This window comes from Pagrus pagrus (assembly GCF_965226575.1).
Source record: "Pagrus pagrus genome assembly, chromosome: 21".
NCBI lineage: Eukaryota > Metazoa > Chordata > Actinopteri > Spariformes > Sparidae > Pagrus > Pagrus pagrus.
The window spans coordinates 6302796-6321546 of record NC_140208.1 but is presented as its reverse complement, the minus strand read 5'-3'; the positions used below and the strand labels follow the sequence as shown (position 1 = coordinate 6321546).

The 18751-nt window shown below is 41.8% G+C and overlaps 1 protein-coding gene across 1 annotated transcript; it reads right to left on the bottom strand.

The window, feature by feature from the left end:
- Positions 1-727: 727 nt before the first annotated feature.
- fam171a2b (family with sequence similarity 171 member A2b) lies at positions 728-14267 on the bottom strand. The gene is made up of 8 exons (XM_084343263.1): positions 14007-14267; positions 9229-9456; positions 8982-9074; positions 8301-8459; positions 6917-7096; positions 6676-6789; positions 5746-5872; positions 728-5563 (listed from the first exon to the last, which is right to left on the bottom strand). Exons 1-8 carry the CDS (start codon positions 14101-14103, stop codon positions 4084-4086), a joined length of 2478 nt encoding a protein of 825 aa, XP_084199389.1. The 5' UTR covers positions 14104-14267; the 3' UTR covers positions 728-4083.
- Between the last annotated feature and the right edge of the window lie 4484 nt (positions 14268-18751).

The window sequence follows — 18751 nt, the reverse complement described above, 5'->3', positions numbered from 1 at the left end:
CTACTTCTTTCATAGAAAACCTTCTCGGATTTGCTGGAAAATGCAATAGAGAGCCGAAGTCACGCCACTTCAGGGCCTCATGGGACCTTATTTCTGAAAAACTTTGAGTGGTAGTGAATGAAGAGACACAAATGATCTTTTGAACTTGAAACTCTGATTATTACATAATCTACACGTGAAAATTCTCACCATTTACTGCTTAAAAATGTGTATATCGAATTTGAATAAGCTTCAGTATAATGTGTTTTACATACTTTCAAATTTTATAATTTTATTATAGTATATAAAGTTTATTTTTTGTTTTTTGTTTGCCTGATGAGCTTGATGCTTTTTAAAATGCTGACAAAGAATTTAAAAGACTCTCCACGTGTTGGGAGTGGATTTCAAAAATCAATTTGATGCCACAAACTGATACCTGTTGGTTGAGAAAGAGTGAAAAATGAGAACTTGGCAACCTCATATTGATTATATGAAAGACAAACCTCTGAACTAGATTGACTTTTCCTTTGTTTACATCTAATGTTGTGATGTAATCATTCTCTATTATGGTGCAAAGTCTTCTGTTAAATACTGTCATTTATGTTGTTGATATAAAACGTGCCTGAGGATATAAACAGTTAAATTCCCTATAAATGCTCAGCTGTTGATCGTTTATGTAAATGTTTGTTACGTCTTCACTTCGTCCTTCAGCTGTTCTGTACTTCAAAATAAAATCACAGACGCCGACTGACCGTGGGAACAAATTTATTTCTAGTTTGTCTCATGTACAGAAAGAATCAATTTACAGTTTACAAACAACTGACCAGGTTTTATGAAGCAAATGATTTACTGCACAGGATGAAGGCCTACAGTTCAATCCTCCCTCGCCCTCACATGTATTTGTAACCATCAAAAACCCGACGGAGCGATTCACGTGTCCACTCAGGGATTCGGTTCCCGTGCAAATACTCTCCGTCCAAACACAAGTTCACAAAATCTACCGAGAAAAACAGATTTTTCCGAAACAAAAACAAGCAAGGAAAGCCACGATTGCACAACTCAATTAATTCCATATCTGGTCCAAAATAACGTACATTTACAGCAGAGGACGCGACAGTTCAGCAGGAATCGTTTCATTTCTTTCAGTTACATCACATTTTCAGTTAGAGCTGTAGGCGACCGACACAGGCTTTATGAACAGCAAGCAAAATGGTGAAAAGGACCAACAAGTCAGCATGATTTTTGTACAGCCTTCAAGATTTTCACTTCATAATCAACTCTGCGAAAAAAAATACAGAAAACATTAAAACCCCTTCGGGTTTTTCCTAAACGTTCACGAATCTGCGAGATGACATAATTGAGTTCACAGTTGTGGATGCGTCAGAGGCAGTGGTGATGCTAGTATCAGCGTGAGCGTGTTGGTCAGTATGTTATCGTTGTAAACATTTACGACCGGAAGTGAATGTTGTTAGAACTGGATTAAGGGAAAGAAAAAGTCAGTGTATCTTCATAATAACCAAGTTCATTTGGCAACACAACTCAATGCGTCAGCGCATCACATTTTGTGCCAAACATCCTGGAATCGTTTTTCAAAAAAGGTTTCCGTTTAAAAACACCCTATTCTACATGTTACATGCACATCGTATACACATAAAATCTCATATAGTTCATCATACCATTTACAAGTTTGGTGAAAAAGAGGATAGATACAAGAAATCAAGATATTCAAGGACGTCACAGCCGCAAGAAAAAAGTTGTCAGGTTTGGCAGGCATGCTCCCCAGAGTGACGCGTGTCGCTGTTACCACGGTGCAGTGTGCTTATCAGTGCCCGCCGACGTCGACAGCTCGGTTTAGGTGGCGATTAACTGCATGTTAAAAAGGGACCTGCATGCCTATCACTCGATCCTACGTGAAAGAAGGCACTTACAGGAGAAGAAGTGGTACAGGCCCTGTCTACAAACAACCCTCACTAGATCTCAATGTTAAACAGGAGGTCTTCAAGTAAAGTGATGATCTGTTTAGACTTTTTCTTGGCGATTGGCTGGGTTGTCTACGCAGGAGCCCGAAGAACTGTGGCGGGGGCGTTTTGGTGCCTTCGGTTTTATTTCATACATTCATGTTGTATGCATGCAACCTATCTTTACCAAATGGTCTTTCGAACGTCTGGGAATCTATTTACACAACTTTGTCGGCCGACGACAGGAGAAAAAGGCAGAAATGCGAAAAATTTTGGCAGAAGTGTAGATCACTGATGACAGAAAGGATGACAGAAAGACTTAAAGGAACAGTTCGCCTGAAAGAGAGAATTCAGTCTTTATCTCGTCACTCCAATGCCGACGGGAAGTCAGGTGAGGTTTCGTAGTCAGTAAAACATTTCTTGAGGTTCACAGCAAAACTGTGCTGCAGCTTTCTCCTAAACAACTGAAGTAGATGGAGACTTGTTTTACATTAAAAAAACAAAAAAACGAGTCTCATAAAAGCCCTGAGATCCAAAATTGCTGTTAAAACACGTTATTTTTTTCATCTACAAACTTGTGCATCCATCCATTCTGTCTCCAGAAGCTTCGAGATCCCAAATTGATTTGAAAAGATGTTATTTACCCTCTTTTTTGGAGCTGAAACCTTCACTGTAGCTGCTAAGCTAAAAGCAAATACGCAGATGGGCGCACGAGCTCGACCGTGCCTCAATGGTATTTTTTTTCCCATCTTTTCAAGTTAATTTGGGTTCTTGGGATTAATCCAAGTCTCTGGAAGTCCCCAGATCCCAAATTAATTTGAATACATAATTTACACCCTCAACATGCTGTCGAGTTTGTGCACCCACTTCAGACGAGGTGCACGAGCTAATGTGTTTAGCTTAGCAGCTACAGTGAAGACTTCAGCTTGAAAAAAGTTGTAATTAACGTCTTCTTAAATTAATTTGGGATCTCGGGGACACACAGACATAATACACATATTTTTAGATTTAAGAATATCATTATTTCTGATGTTCGTCTTAAATAAGCTCCCGTAAATCCACTTGGAAAGATGCTCCTTATTACTGCAGAACTTGCCTGAGAATAATCAGATTTTTAAGTCTTCTTCAGTATCAAAATGATTTAGTGAGAGTTGTCTGTACATCCATGGGTACACTGCAAACAGGAACTGCTAATAGCTAATTCGGCATCATTTTCATTTAAAATCGTTTCTTTTTTTACGTTTTAAAACAAGTCCCCAGCTACTTCAGTTGTTTAGGAGAACGCTGCCTCGCTGTTTCGCTGTGAAGCTCCAGAAATGTTTTGTGGACTACGAAACTTCACCCGACTTTCCATCAGCATGTGAGTAGGTAACGGCTGAATTTTTGTTGGAACTGTTCCTTTAAAGATGATGCTCAACATTTCAAATCATTACTATCTGAATAAGTAATTTGAACACATGAACACAGAATACAGGAGGAAGAGGAAATCAAGTACATCCCTGAAGGAGCAAAATGCAAGTCGCACGTTGGACTTTAAAGATTGCATGATCCGTTCACAGGGGCTCAAGAAAAACTGATACGTTTCCTACATATTCAAGCTTTGGGAAGCTGTTTCCTTTAAAATAAACTTACCCTACTTACAGTTTAGAGAGGGGAGTAGTCACAGGCGCACATTTTATACCATCAAGTGTCCAAGGACGGAAATCTAACCCACCTAAACATCCATCGATCCCTTAAAAAATGGCATCAACTTTCAAATACTTGGTAAGTATCAATCAACATTATCAAATTATTAGTAAGTGCTTCATTCTTATATTTTGCTCTATAAAATGGCTATTTCCACAGTCAGTATATGCAATGGCTCAGACGATGGTTCAGTGGTGTGATAGGTGACAGAATTCACAATAAACTGGATCAGTACACGATAGATCATCTCAGTGGAAAGCAGTAAGATTAACTGACAGTGAGACTACGAGAGCAATCAAAGTGCAACGGCACCTCACCAGGAACACGAAGGTCAAAGGTCAAAGGTCAAACAACAACCTGAAAATGGACCAGTGAAGCTTGGTTGTGCTTATTGTGAAAACATCACTCAGATTCCCCTCTAAAGAGATCGTTCAAAGGTCCAGTGCTCAGTCCAAACAGCTCACTTCCTGGGGTGGAAGACCATCAGTGGTCTGTCTTCGATCTTCTGCCAGGGGCTCTTCTTGTTCTCGTCTTTGTCGTCGGGATCGTCCTCGGGGCTCGTCATGGAGTCGCGGCGGTTCTCGCTGTTGCTGCTGCGGCTGCTGTTCACTCGGCTGCGTCCTCTCCTGGGGATGGTGGACCCTCGGGAGGATGGACCTTCGTCGAGGAGAGGGGTGAGGGAGTTCTCCTCGGGGGAGACCGGGCGTCCCTCGCTGCTGCTCGGCTCGCTGTGGTCGGGGTAGGCCAGCTTGGAGTAACTCTTCCCACCGCCGCTAACGCCGTGGCCCTTCCGTCCTCCGGTCCCCCAGCGGTCGTCCTTTCCCTTCCTGTTCATCGCTGCCTTGCGCTCTTGAGCCTCCAGAGGTGGTTCCAGGTTGACGTCTCGGGCGGAGCTGCTGGAAACACTTAAGAACGTGCCGCCGCCGCCACTGAGATCATTCGCAACATCTATGTAAGAGTGGCGCACATGGGCGTTGGCGCGTCCATCCAGAGAGATGAACCACGCCCTCGGGTGCTGTTTGACCCCCAGCTCCAGCAGCTTCTTTTCCGTCAGTGCCTGAAGCTCGCCATTCATCTGAGCCATGGTGGAGTCGTTGAAGAGCACCGGGATGGTCACCGGTCCGCCGGAAGAGTCAGACGCCCAGCTCGGCTCCTCGGAGTCGTCACCTTGGGATCCACCCTGCTGCTGACCTTGTTTCTGAAGGTGGTGGTGGTGATGCTGCTGGCCTCCTGCCATCTGTGCACCATCTTTGTCTTGATCCTTCCCGTCCTTTCCGTCTTTACCAGAAAACTCGGAGGGCAGGCGCATGTAGTGGGCCGGGATGACGAGGGTTGGCACCATGCTGCGGTACATGTTCTCCTTCATCTGGTCGATGGAGCTGCAGAAGATGATCTGACCCGGCTGGGTGTTGAGGGACGTGGGTCTGGCGAGGCTGTCTGCAGCTGCGGCTGAATATTCGGGCGGTTTGTCCGACTGGCTTGGCACGTATCCTTGGAAGCGAGGTGGCGACGGGGGATCGGAGGAGTATCCTCGATTGTCGTTGGCGTTGTGGTGTCGGTGATACTCAGTCTCCTTTCCCTCCATGGGGCTGTAGCTCCGGTTGTAGTCTTCATGCAGCAGAGGGTTGTCCAGGTTGTTGGTCTCGGTGGCTCGTGTCACCTTCATGGGGAAGCTTTCACCTCGCTGAGGACCTGACGCATTTTTTCCCTTCGCGTGTCGCAGCATGTGAGCCGGAACGTGCTTGGTTAAGTCCTCTCTTGAGCTCTGGTAGTCTCGAGACGGGGACATCTCAGATTTGTCGTTGGAGGTGCCGGACTCAACATGGCCGCCACAGATCAGATTCAGGCGTGACGTGGATGTACCCTGGTCTCTCTTGGCTCCGTTTAGATTGGCCGCGTGGGGTTTCCCTTGCTGTCGACGAGGCTTTAAACACTTCCGCCTGAAACATAAACAGACACTGAAGGTCAGAAATTAAAAGAAGCACCCGTCACCTGCCTGGGGATTACAAGGAGAGTCCGGTCTAATGAGAGCCTAAAATTAAACCCACGATCACACCAGGTTGTTTCATTTTTGCTGTTGATAGAAACCTAAAACTGAGACCTGCGTCTACGCTCCCCACACCTGCAGTAGTAGAGCAGCACACAGAGCAGGATGAGCACCAGCAGGGCCAGCGAGCCCAGGATGGAGAGCAGGAACAGGGTGTGGTAGGTGGTGATGTCCCTCAAGCCGGGATGAGACAGACCCAATCCTGCAAGACAAATCAGGAAGACAAATCAAGAATTAGACAATTAATCCCTTAATCGATCAAAAGAGAATTAATCACCAACTATTTTGATATTAGGAGGATTTCTGCTTTTCTTTGTCATTTCTGACAGTAAATGAAGAGTCTTTGGTTTTTGGACTGTTGGTTGGACAAAAGAAGAAATCTGAAGACGTCACTTCGGGCTCTGGGAGATTATAGGTTGACCAATCAATATTTACATGTATGTATACTATATACTATGGATATATCAGATCAGGTGACTTTCACTTTTACCGAAGTAATAATTAAACAAGATATCTTAACTTTGATAAACTTTTGAGTATTTTTTTGCAACAAAGCCTAAAAATATCTCAACATTATTTCATCGCCACATCGCCCTCGCTCACTGATGTGTTTTTAATAGTTTTGGGACAATAAAGGAGCTCTGAAGCACAGAGGAAGAAGATATATGAGGCTTTGACACACACAACACCTGTTAGTAGATAACAATTGGTGGTTTTTATGGTTTCTAGATGGGAAACAATAATGTTTTTATTGTTATGTAATTTAACTTCTGTCACGGGGAAGAAATGCATAAATGTGATGCTTTTAAATAGTAAAATGTCTCAATGTGCTGATTTAATTTGCTGTTATCAACTTATGAAACAGCACCTGGCCTTCAGCAACACAGAGAGCATTACATCATTTCTCCCGGGAGCTCGACAGGAACATCAGCCGGTTCAGCAGCAACACTGCCGATTGGAAAACAGCTCAGACGGCAGAGCGGAGGGTGAGATGAGTTCAAGTACCTGAAGATGACGGGAAGGCGGCCAGCCAGTATCCCATCTGAGGAACCACCACGTTCCACACAAACTGAGGGCCGTCCTTCTTGATGTAGCCCGTCCCGTTCCTCACCCACAGTCCTGCAGAAGAACCGAAGAAAACTAGATTCACAAGATAATCTAATAATAGAAAATTAAGAAAACTGGTTTATAACCTCGCGTCAGCCGAGCAGCATCACAGTAAGTATGATTTCCGTGTTTCCCTCACCCGTCTTAGGCTGATACAGCCAAGCAGGAACACTCGTGGCCATCCTGTTTCGGGTGTCGGACGGCAGCGGCACAGAGATGTGGATCGGATCTGAGACCTGGATCGCGGTGCCATCTTTGTCGAAGAGCTGAATGCTGACCACGGCCAGAGCTGTCAGGTCTGTCCACCCTGTTTCTGCACCTGGAGAGAGAAGAAGCACAGACATCAGCTTCAACATGCATTTCTACACATCTTTCGATACGCTGGAATAATCGAACGATGATGGAGGGTAATTAAATTGAGATATCTGAGACCTCTGGATCATCATATGTGATGACTGATAAGTGTACAGTCACTTGATTCCATCGTTTAATCGAATGTTGTAATGTAATTATAGCAGAGATGCACCGGATTCGGCTGAACAGTAGTATCGGCTGACATCCAACTTATTGACAGCTACAAATAAGAAGACATTGACTGATAGGGGCGGCCGATGTTTTTATCTGATGTGTCGCATCAGTTTTGTGTCGGCAGATTCATGATCTACTGGCTTGTCACATCCCTGCTGTCAGTTTTTAAGGCTGTATATACTTATCATTGAGTAGGCAGTTGTACAGCAGGTTAAAAAGGCTTTTGAGGCAGTTGTTTTTCAAAAAAATGATCTTTTCCACATGAAAAAAGGTTATGTGAAAAGTTGTTTTTCTACATTTGTATGATCATATTTGTGCTCTTTCAAAGACAGTGTAACAAAGGGCTAAGTGGCTCTGAAACAGTTCAGTTTATTTGATTTTTTAGAGGAAGATTTCTTTGTTTCCTCGACACAAAAGAGGGACGAATAACAAAAAGCAAAACAAAATTAACAAAAGAAAAAACAGATTGATCACTGCAGCAGCCACTCGCAAAATTGTTTTTTTTATTCTCAACTAAATAACTAATCTTAATAACTCTTGTGGCAAATATGGAAGCTGAAAACTTCATGCATCTTCATCAGTTTATGCTTTATTCCTTTGGTTTCTTTTTGACTGGTCTGGCTTTTCTTTTTTGTTCTTGTGCTGATGGATGCGTGGGGTTGTTTTTACTGGATCTGTGTTCGTATATTCACACTTTGCCTGTTTTTTTTTAGTACATTGTTAATAAAATTACATTGTTTAAAATATAAGAAAAAAGCAAACATCTGTATCGGCCCAGAATTTCATGGGATTGGAAGCTGTAACAGAAAATGTGAAGGATATCTAAAAAAAAAATAAACAACGTCATTTAACTAAGACACATAACAAAATACACAAAAATGAAGCCTGTAAAGCGTGTATAGTAAAAAATGTATTTCATAAGAGATATCTTCAGTGTCCAGTTTATTATGTGGCTAACGCCCAGCTAAAACTAATACAGTCCTACGGACACCGACCTGAGCTGTTGGTCTCTTGGCCCAGGAGGAACGGGAACCCTCCGATCTCGTACTGAGTCCTGGCCGTGGTCAGCGCGGCGGACAGCGCCGTGTAGTTGGAGTTGGACGGCAGCTGCAGGGACTTCCTCTGGAGCTGCACCAGCGGCTGATTACGAGCTCCTGAAAAACAGACAAACAATCAGTCGCACCTCCGGTCTGTAAATCCTACAAACACCTCACGTGTCTCGTAAAGGTGTAAACTGAAGGTATGTCAGTGTGTCGCAGATATGAGGAGGAGGCTCTGATTGAGCTGTTTTCGTGAAAACTACAACAAAGTGCTGCAGTTGTTGCCATGGTGATAGCAGCAGCAAATAACACAGGGTCATGTTAATGTGAAGCGGAGAGGAGAGAGGGGTGTGAACGTGTCTTCGCTCCCTGCCGGAGACAGACTAAATTAAGACGTGATGACAGAAAGACGGTCGGAGGGTCAAACCGACTCACAAGCGACAGAAACGGGACCGTCGACACCTGAAAGGTCTGAATTAAACACGTCGCTCTGATTCATAATTACTCAAAAAATCAGAATGACGAATCGTGACTCAGTGCCTCAGAGTGAGCTGATAATCCTTGGTAAATTCAACGTGTGGCAGGGTAAGCGAGCGTGCACGTCTTCTTATCAAACATCAAGCGTTATTTCTTTACCTGGAGACCCAGACAGCACCTGCAGGACGTCATCGTACAGGATGAGAGTTCCTGGCCTCTGAACCAGGAGGTACAGGCTCACTGACGCGTACACTGAAAAAACAAAACGATTCATTTGTTTAAATAAAATGAGATCTTTGCTTAAACTGACAGGGCTGGGTCGATGAGCTATATTGATGTAACACCTGAGACCTTAGCCAACGAGATAAGAAGCGGACAGAGTCATCAGAAAGTTTTCTAGACTTACAGGGGATGCGACTCGAGTGCCAGGGCACGGAGTTGGTGACGTAGTCTTGTTTGGAGGCCGTGATGATGACCCATGTTCCCGTGCGGTACAGGAAGCTGACCCTCAGGACGCCATCGCTGCCGGCCCGGTTCGACGCCAACACGGTCTGATTGCCGTGGACTTCCACCTGAGCGCCGGCCAACGGAGACAGGTCGCTGTTGTCGAACACCTGGACTTTGATTTGCACCTCTGCAGGAACAAAAAGTGGAGAGAGCCGTCAGGTGATTCAGCAGAGAGATGAAACCACCGATCGATTCGTGCGATGACAGAAAAGGAATCAGTGAAATGGAGACAAGACTTGCTGACATCGATCGAGTCCCGATCCAAGATATCTAATTTACAATAAAAACAAAGACTCATTAAATTAAATAACACTTTCATTCACAAGCCCAATATCATCCTGTCACTTCAAGGGAAGGTTCCTGAAAAATCTGTATTTGGTATAAATGATATGGGAAGAGAGAAAGTGTTGACTCATCTCTCAGTGAGCGCTGCAGGTCAGCTGCACACAGATCTACATAAACAAACACTAATGTTTCCAATAATAACTGAATTAATGAATAAATGTTCGCTCGGGGTTAAACTGAGCAGCTCTTTCGAGGAAATTCCTCTGGAAATCAATTAAATTAAGGCAACTATCTAAACTCAATCAGCTTGGTCTCTATTTTCATTGTTAGCTAATGATCTGTAAGTTATTGATTAGGCAACAACTGGTTTCAGCACCAGAAAGGACAGACTGAGTATTATCCTCACCCGTCATAGATTTCTTGTTCCACTCAAAAGCAGAGATTTATCATTTTGCTGGTCTGCAGTCAGATTATACTGAAGCATTAAAGCGGTAATTACACTTGAGTATGGCTCAATTTATCAAATCATCCTTGGCAGTTTAATAAGGTCAACAACATGCAAGCAACAGTGTTTACGATGATCTGGTCTGAAATGAGCCACAGAGGGAAGAGAAGTCAGCACGAAGCATCCAGCAGTGTAGAGCAGGTCCACACCACTGTTTCATCTAAATGTGCACATTAAATACTAAACATCAACATTATTATCAGTTAATGTTGTAAAAAATATAAAAATGTTTAGACACATTGATTCTGAATTAATGGTTACGACAGTTTTTGTGCTGTTTTCTGCTACTAGCCAAAAAAAAGTTGTCATGTTAAATCCTTCATTAATGCATATTTTATTAAAAATCTACTTTTTTTCCCCCATGGTATCAAAAATGTTATAAAATACCGACATTTTATTGAATTTAGAAATTTCAGTATCGTAACGTTATTATATGATATGCCGTAAAGTGAGTTTGTTAGCTGTGGACTACTTGACACACATTTCATTCTAAGCCTATATCATTTTTTTACATTTAGGCACACTATCCCTGTTAAAAGTTTGCCGAATTAGCTATTGGGAGTTGCTATTTGCAGTGTACCCACTGATGTTCAGACAACTCTCACCGGATTACTTTGATACTGAAGAAGACTTAAAAACATGACGATTCTAAGGCAAGTTCTGCAAGTACAAGGAGCGTCTTTTTTCTACGCTTTCGAAGCAGATTTATGGGTATTTATTCAGGATGGGTATCAAGAGTAATGGTATTCACGGAAAGTGTACCTCGGACTGTATCTAAAAATATGTTTAGTTTATACGTGTGTCCAGATTTGAAGGTATTACACTGAGAATGAGTGCCTCATTGGGTGCAAATTGCTGCAGAGGGTTGTTATGTGTTGATACGAGCAGGTCAAAAACTACAGTAAGTAACTTCCTGTTGTTTTCCTGTATTCACGTGTCCCTTTCCCCTCACATCTCTCCCTGAACTTCATCTGAAGGCGCATCGCTTCCAGTCGCGTTGGATTATTGTGATGATGATGATGCTTGTAGTCATCACAGACACACCCATCACAAATCCCTCGCGTGGCTCTTCCTGCCCTCCATCCTCCCGTGTTTTGCAGCCCCAGAACATTTTGTTTCTCATCTCGCCTCTTGGATGGCGTGGATGTGGGTCACGCTGGGGATGTTTCCATGGATACACGCTGACTCTCCAAAAAAGCTGGCCGCCTCGCTCAGCTCAGCTCAGCTCAGCTCAGCTCCCTGTAGCACCACGAGCTGTCGTCCTCTAAAACCCTCCAGGCCTCGAGTGACAAACCCACAACTTCTCACTGACAGCACTAATGGCTGCATAAGCATGTATGTGTGTGTGTGTGTGTGTTGCGTTTGTATCCATTGTATGCGTGTAAATGCTTTCAGCCATTACCATAATTGGTCCAATAAAGGCTCCCTTGTGTGTGTGTGTGTGGAGAGGATTTCCTCCATCTGTGGATCTCTGTAGCTTGAAGCGGCTCCATTGACGCAAACACTGAGAGTCACAGTGTCACATCAAGAGTCTGGGAATGTTCACTCACTCCACGGGCTTCAATATTATTTCGGCTGAGACTCAGTGGAGTGTTAACCCTCTTAAAACTCAGAGTAACCACTTCTCTGGGCTGAGATAGATCTGTGTAACTTAAATTCAGACTGTCAGAGGCAGGAAACTGATATTCTGTGAGGATTTTGTATTTCAGATATTAGGTTTTGCCATTTTCTTTAATTAAAAACAACAGTTAAAGCATCGTTTCCTACTACATGTCATCACCGACCCTCAAGAACTCAAGACTTTTTTGGGGGGGATACCATTATTATTATTTTTATTAGTAAAACCATTAATGATTTTGTGGAAATTATCAGTGTTAATTAAATTATTCCCAATAAGTAACAATTAAATATAAAACCAGACTGCTTTTGTTGACTTACAAGTGTCAATACCTCAGGGTGCAGGGTACAATACCACAGGGTGTAGAGTACAATACCACAGGGTGTAGGCTACAATACCACAGGGTGTAGAGTACAATACCACAGGGTGTAGGGTACAATACCACAGGGTGTAGGCTACAATACCACAGGTTGTAGGGTACAATAACTCAGGGTGTACGGTACAATACCACAGGGTGTAGGGTACAATCACAATTGACCTCCCGGGCTCAACAATCTGTTTCGCATACAGATTAATAATCAGCTCTGAAACACAACATGTCCTCCACATCCTGCGGCTGTGCCGATTTCTTTAAACACTAATTGCTTGTTGAGAATTACTGCAGGTCAGGAGAAGTGCTGAGCTGTTCCAGAAACACACCTGAGGTATCAATTAACTGACAATTTAATCAGTCACGCTGCAGCTGGGGAGCAAAATCAATTACAATTCAATCTAAATTAGGTTCTAAAAGACAAAGAAATCACAGTTTAGAGATTCAAAAACTGCTCAGCTCTGCTAGAGGTGGAAAAAAACTATTAAGAAGAATTAAAAGTAACGATCAGTCAATGTGATGTCGTCTGTTTATAGCCTAACATTAACTTTTAACGTCTAGTCAGCATTTTTCGGTAATTATGAAATTATGAAAAGGTGCCATTTTGGTTCTGATGCGGCAAACGTCCCGTCCACAACAATAACTGATTGGTAGCATGTCACAATTAATAACCTATAAACACTGAATAATCTGAATCTGCGAAGTAACTAGTAACTAAAGGTAAAGTACCTGAAAATTGTACTTAAGAACAATACTTATGCTGAGGTTTATTTTCAGCACCGAATATCATCAGTCTCCAGGATTTGTAATTATCGATATCGGCCCTAAAAAAGCCATATCAGTCGTCCTCTACTTCCTAATAGGGATGAACGATATATATCAGACAGATAAATTATCGGCCCAATAATGAAAAATGTACATTATCGGTCATCGAACACAACGCGAGGGGAAAAGTCTTCAAGTTTAACCATATAATCTTATCACAGCTGTGGAATAGATTTATATTTATACATCTAAAACCTTTCTTACACTCAGGTGTGCGTGAAAAAGCATAAAAATGGTGGTTTCTAGTATCGGTTATTTTATCGGTATCGGCTGAGAGAGTCAGGTAATTATCGGTTATCACATCGGCTGAAAAAAATCTAAATCGTGCGTCCCTACTTCCTAATATCGATACATCGAAACATCGATAATATCAGCTGATATGCTTTGTGTTGAAAGCCTGCGGGTAAAAATGTAATAGAATAAAAAATAGAGTATTTCCTTTGTGAAACACTCAAATCTGTACTTGAGTAAAAGTACTTAGTTACACCCAGCCCAGTCTGCAAATCAGCCATGCAGCTCAGAATAGCTTGAAGCATGAATAATGCACAGTAAATTACATAATGTCCTTCAAAAGCAGCACAGCACAATATAAACAGTGGAGTTTAAAGGCTGCAGCTGCTCCAGTATTTCACAGCAGACGCTTGTTTTTCTTCATTTTCGAGATCCTGCCTGTGTGCGAGTGTCGATCCGAGGCCGTCCTGCTCTCTGTCATTATTATTGTGCAGAGACACGCAGGCCTGCTCGCAGCCTGACATTACAGCAGACTGTATTTTTTTTTTTTTTTTTTAAGGCCTGACACATCTTGTGCTGCCTCCGAGGCACAATAACACAGCGTGGCCCTTCGCCTGCGTGCGGATATTAAAACAATCTACACCATCAAAGTGACACAACGACGCAGATTCAGACAGAAAATCACCGCCTCTCCTGTCGGGCTGCGGGAGATCGGAGCGCAGCGCTGCACAGGATCGACTGCTTTGTCGACAAAAGCCATAAAAATGCAACCACTCCCATCTGCTCATTGTGCTGCTGCTGCTGCTGCTGCTGCTGCTGCATCCCCCCGTATGGCGAGCTTACCCACTGCTCCCTGATCTGGAAGAGATTTGGCCAGCGCCTCCCAAACCGCGCAGACCGACCCGAGCAGCAGCAAACGACAGATGTAGTCGGCTGGCATCCTGGCGGCTACATGTCTAGTCGCAGCTCGGCGGCCATGTATCCATGATATCCGTCGAGAGAGAGAGAGAGAGAGGGAGAGAGCTCCTCACCGCCGCGCACTGGAGCTCGGATGCCGGGGCTGTGAATGGAGGAGATGCTGCTGCTGCGTGTGTGTGTGTGTGTGTGTGTGTGTGTGCGTCGCCTTGTTTTTATTGTCTGAGAGGAAAAGGAGTCCGAGGTTTCCCTCTGCTGACAGACACGGGAACTGCGACCCACTGACTGTGTCTCTGCTCGGGTCTGCACAGAGCAGGTGGGAAATACTTTGCAACGTTACACATAATACAGACTGGTGTGTGTTTATTAATGTGCAAAGTGTGCAGAAGTCATGCACGAGTTAAAATAAAGATGTTGTGTTAAAGTGTTGCTTTGGTACAAGTGGAAGTCCAAATAAAAGTAATTAAAGTACAAGGTACAATGCACTGTTTAGCTCTAATGATGCATGTAACCTGCAAAGTAACTAGTAACTAAGGTTATCAAATAAATGTAGTGGAGTAAAAAGTAACAAATTGAAGTATTCAAAGAAAATTACAAATACACAAAAGTACCCAAAAGTCACAGGCCTGCTTGAGTAAAAGTAAATTTACTGTAGGTACTACAGTAAAAGTAATTAAGTATCAAAAGTGTAAGTTAAAGTTTTAGTATCAGTGTTTGAAAATACATTATAATAACAATGCACTGTTTGGCTCTAATATTGCATGTAACCTGCAAAGTAACTAGTAACTAAGGTTATCAAATAAATGTAGTGGAGTAAAAAGTAGAATATTTGCCCCCAAAATGTGATGAAGTGAAAGTATAAAGTAGAAAACTAATGGAAGTATTCAAAGAAAATTACAAATACACAAAAGTACCCAAAAGTCACAGGCCCTCTTGAGTAAAAGTAAAGATATCGTGTTAAAATGTTACTTTGGTACAATTGAAAGTCACACATATTAAAAGTAATTACGTATCAAAAGTGTAAGTTAAAGTAGTTTGAGTATCAGTGTTTTTCAAAATAAATTAAAATAACAATGCACTGTTTGGCTCTAATGCTGCATGTAATCTGCAAAGTAACTAGTAACTAAGGTTATCAAATAAATGTAGTGGAGTAAAAAGTTGAATATTTGCCTCCAAAATGTGATGAAGTGAAAGTATAAAATAGACAACAATTACAAATACACAAAAGTACCACCTTAATATTTTGATAGTAAGATAACATTTTAAGTGTTGTATTTTGTATCATTAATCTGAATCTGCAAAGTTAAGTGGAATATTCAAATACTTTGAGAAGAACTAAAAGTAGCAGTAAAAATACTCTAATACTAAAAGTATTATTGGGAAAATGATTTAAGTATAAAAAACAGAGCACAATAATATAAAGTTGTACTGATGTCACTGCTGAACAGCGATATGAAATGAACACAGTGTGTTTTTGTATTTTATCGGCTTGTCACAATATTTTTATACTCATAATATTTTAATTTGACTGCGAGGTCGGAAAACTAATAAATTAATGAATTCTGGCCAGTGTGGAGGTTTGATTGAAGACTTTAATGTGGAGAGATAAAAGTTTACAGACATGATTAACATCTAACCGAATAAATTACTTCTGCAACACTAATTTATTGATGCAGATTTGGACTCCAGACCTCAGTATTTCTAAAATCCTGTCTCCTGTCTGTACTCGAGTTATTTCCACTTTACACGCCAGTCGGCCATATTATACTTTTCACTCCACCGCCTTCATCAGCAACAATAATCCAGTATTTTATTAAATTATCTGACGACGAAGTAAAGTATGTTTGAGTACTTTGAGTAGTACTTTAAATTACTTTATGTACCGTTAGTAACTGGTGGTTTAGTTTATAATAAAGTAAACATTTAGGATGCCGATTATATGTTTTGTTTGTAAAATCGTAATCTGCAAAAATCTAAATTGTACTTCAGTAGTATACTGAGTACTTAAGTACATGTCCTAAGTCAATTTCCACCGCTGGCTGTAAACTAATACTGCCTGCATAATGAGTACTTTTACTTTTACTAATTTAAGTGCATGTTTCTGATAATTATTGTGTATTTTGGCCAAAATGAACCAGATGGGGTGGCTTTTTAATGATGGTATTGGTATTTTTTATCTTCATTAAACTAAAAAAATATAATATAATATGATATATTTGTTGGTTTATGCAGACAGAAGTTCCTTGTTGTTGTTTCGGTGGCTGAAGAAATGAAGGCGCTCAGTCAAAGATTGTTTGTGGATCAAACCTCCCACTGTGGTCTGTTTCTCACATTAGAGCTGAAACTTATAAAGAGCTGGACTCCACAATGGTTTTTCCATCGATCCCGGCTCCTCTCTGCCTACGTTCACCGCTCCACGGCAGCAGCTGGTCATCATATTTATCATTTTTATTATTTAATTAAAAATTCGTACCGCACAAGGATTTCACTCCTGGCAACGTAGTGAGGTGTTTGTGGATTTATAGTTTTAAAAAAAAAAAGTTGTGCGCTCAGCTTTCTGGTATTTTATATCTATTACAGAAAACCAATATCCAGCCTGTGTGGCTCTGATTCACTTTTCTAGATTTAGTTCACAACTTAAAGTAATAAAACATCTTCCTCGACTCAGATTCAAAGCAACTCAAGGGCAGGAATAAACACAAAGTGGCCTTTACACTAATCTGCAACCATTTAAACACACATATTTAGCATTTATCCAAATATACATTCAGTTTTTAACAAAATACGATGCAGTTATAAACAAAAAGGGAACATTTTAGCACGTTAGCATGCTAGTAGGCTACAACTGAGGACGATATCATCAGTATTGCAGGTATTTGGTGATAATCTGAAAGATCAGTCCAAAAAGAAATTGACTTAGGGTCACCACAATATGGATTAATCTAGACGTCAGTACAAAACTGTATGACGATCCATTTGAACGTTGTTGATGTTCAGTTTATTTCGGAGCAGATTGTTGGACCGGTGACAGCCTGTCATTGTCGTTTCAAGAGTCATGCTGCTACCACGACTAAAACAATTTAACCCCTGCTGAGTGTAATCTAACGCACACCAGGGGGACAGGTGAGACAGGAAATGCAACCAAATATGTGGCCTGAACCTTCGTGATGTTTGTAAGAGACATAACATGAGATGATTGAACCATCAAATCAAGTCTGACGGCTTCGTGAAACTGACGCAACAAAGTCAAAGTGGGGTCAGACGCAGCCTCCTCCATTACCTTCAGGTCATTCTGAGTAAAACTAATTAGCTCTCTATAGCTTTCTTATCTTTTTAATGTCTTTTTAATGGCTTCATAAAGAAAATGAGTTTTGGAAATTAGCCAGCTGCTGTTTGGATCATATTAAAGTAGATTGAAACTGCCACTGGCAGATGAACATAGATATACAGATAGAGACTCTTTGATGTTAATCTTATTATTAAAGTGACGTTCGTCAGCATTCAGGTCAGGAAACAACCTTGAATCGGCAGCAGAGGACGGAGAATTTGGAAACTCCCTCAGATCTCCAACAATCAACTGTTGTTCTCCTGCGGGCCTCCTTCATGTGACTGCTATTGCATCATTTTGCAGAAATATGCCTCAAACTCCTCATGTTGAGCAACAATCGGCTGAAACACGGCACGTATTAAAGACACACACGAGATTACAAACATCCTGTGGAAAAAATGACTAGTTTAAATGTCATGTACGGAAAGTGATCGTCTCCGCTTTGGCATTTAAACTACTTTCATATACAGAAAGTGTACAAGTCATCAAAAGCAGATGGTTGTTGTTTCTACAGGCCTGGTCCAGAAGTTTATCTAAACAGACACTGTTTAAAGAAGCAAAAACATGCCCAAATAATTGCAATTTTGGTTTGAATGCATCCATCAGAACGAGGAAATTCGTGACCATTTAACCCAAAACCGAGATGTTTTCCTAAACTTCACCAAAGTACGAGTGTACGACGACGATCCGGCACAACCGTCACTGTTGGGAACAGAGAGATATCTGGTTTTGGAAGTCGCTGGAAATCATCCTTCACGTTTCAATTTCCTCTTGCTGATCAATCAAATCGAGCCTGAATTTTGGTCGCTGAATTTCGAATGTCCAATTGGAGCGACTGCTTTTTTGCTTTTGTTTCTTTTTCAGTGAAGGAGAGTCACGTACATTAGGTAACAGTCTTTCAACTTACATAGGTGTATTCGTCACTTAAGACACAGAAGTAACGCAGTGATTTTAATCCAAACCACGATGTTTTCCTGAACCTAACCAAGTGGTTTTCTTGCCTGAACCTGACCACACTGTGACCGTACGAAGGAGATCCAGTACGTGTCGCATGTGTCGCTGTTACTGTTGTTTTTAGGAGATGATGACAGTCGAAGACATATTCAGTCGTTTAGGTATGAGGACGTGTTGAGCTTATGAGTAGTAGAGATGGTATTTTAGCAAATGCGTCTCTCATCTGCATGTTTCACACTCCACAGTGTCCACACTGAGGACAGCTGACTATTTCTGTATTTGTTCAGGGGGGTTGAGGATGGGATGTTGCCTCAGAGTCTGCGGCTGAGTGACCCTGTGGGTGCCTCATTGATTTTTCCGAGTTTTAAGGGGTGAAGCGGACACAGTTTCC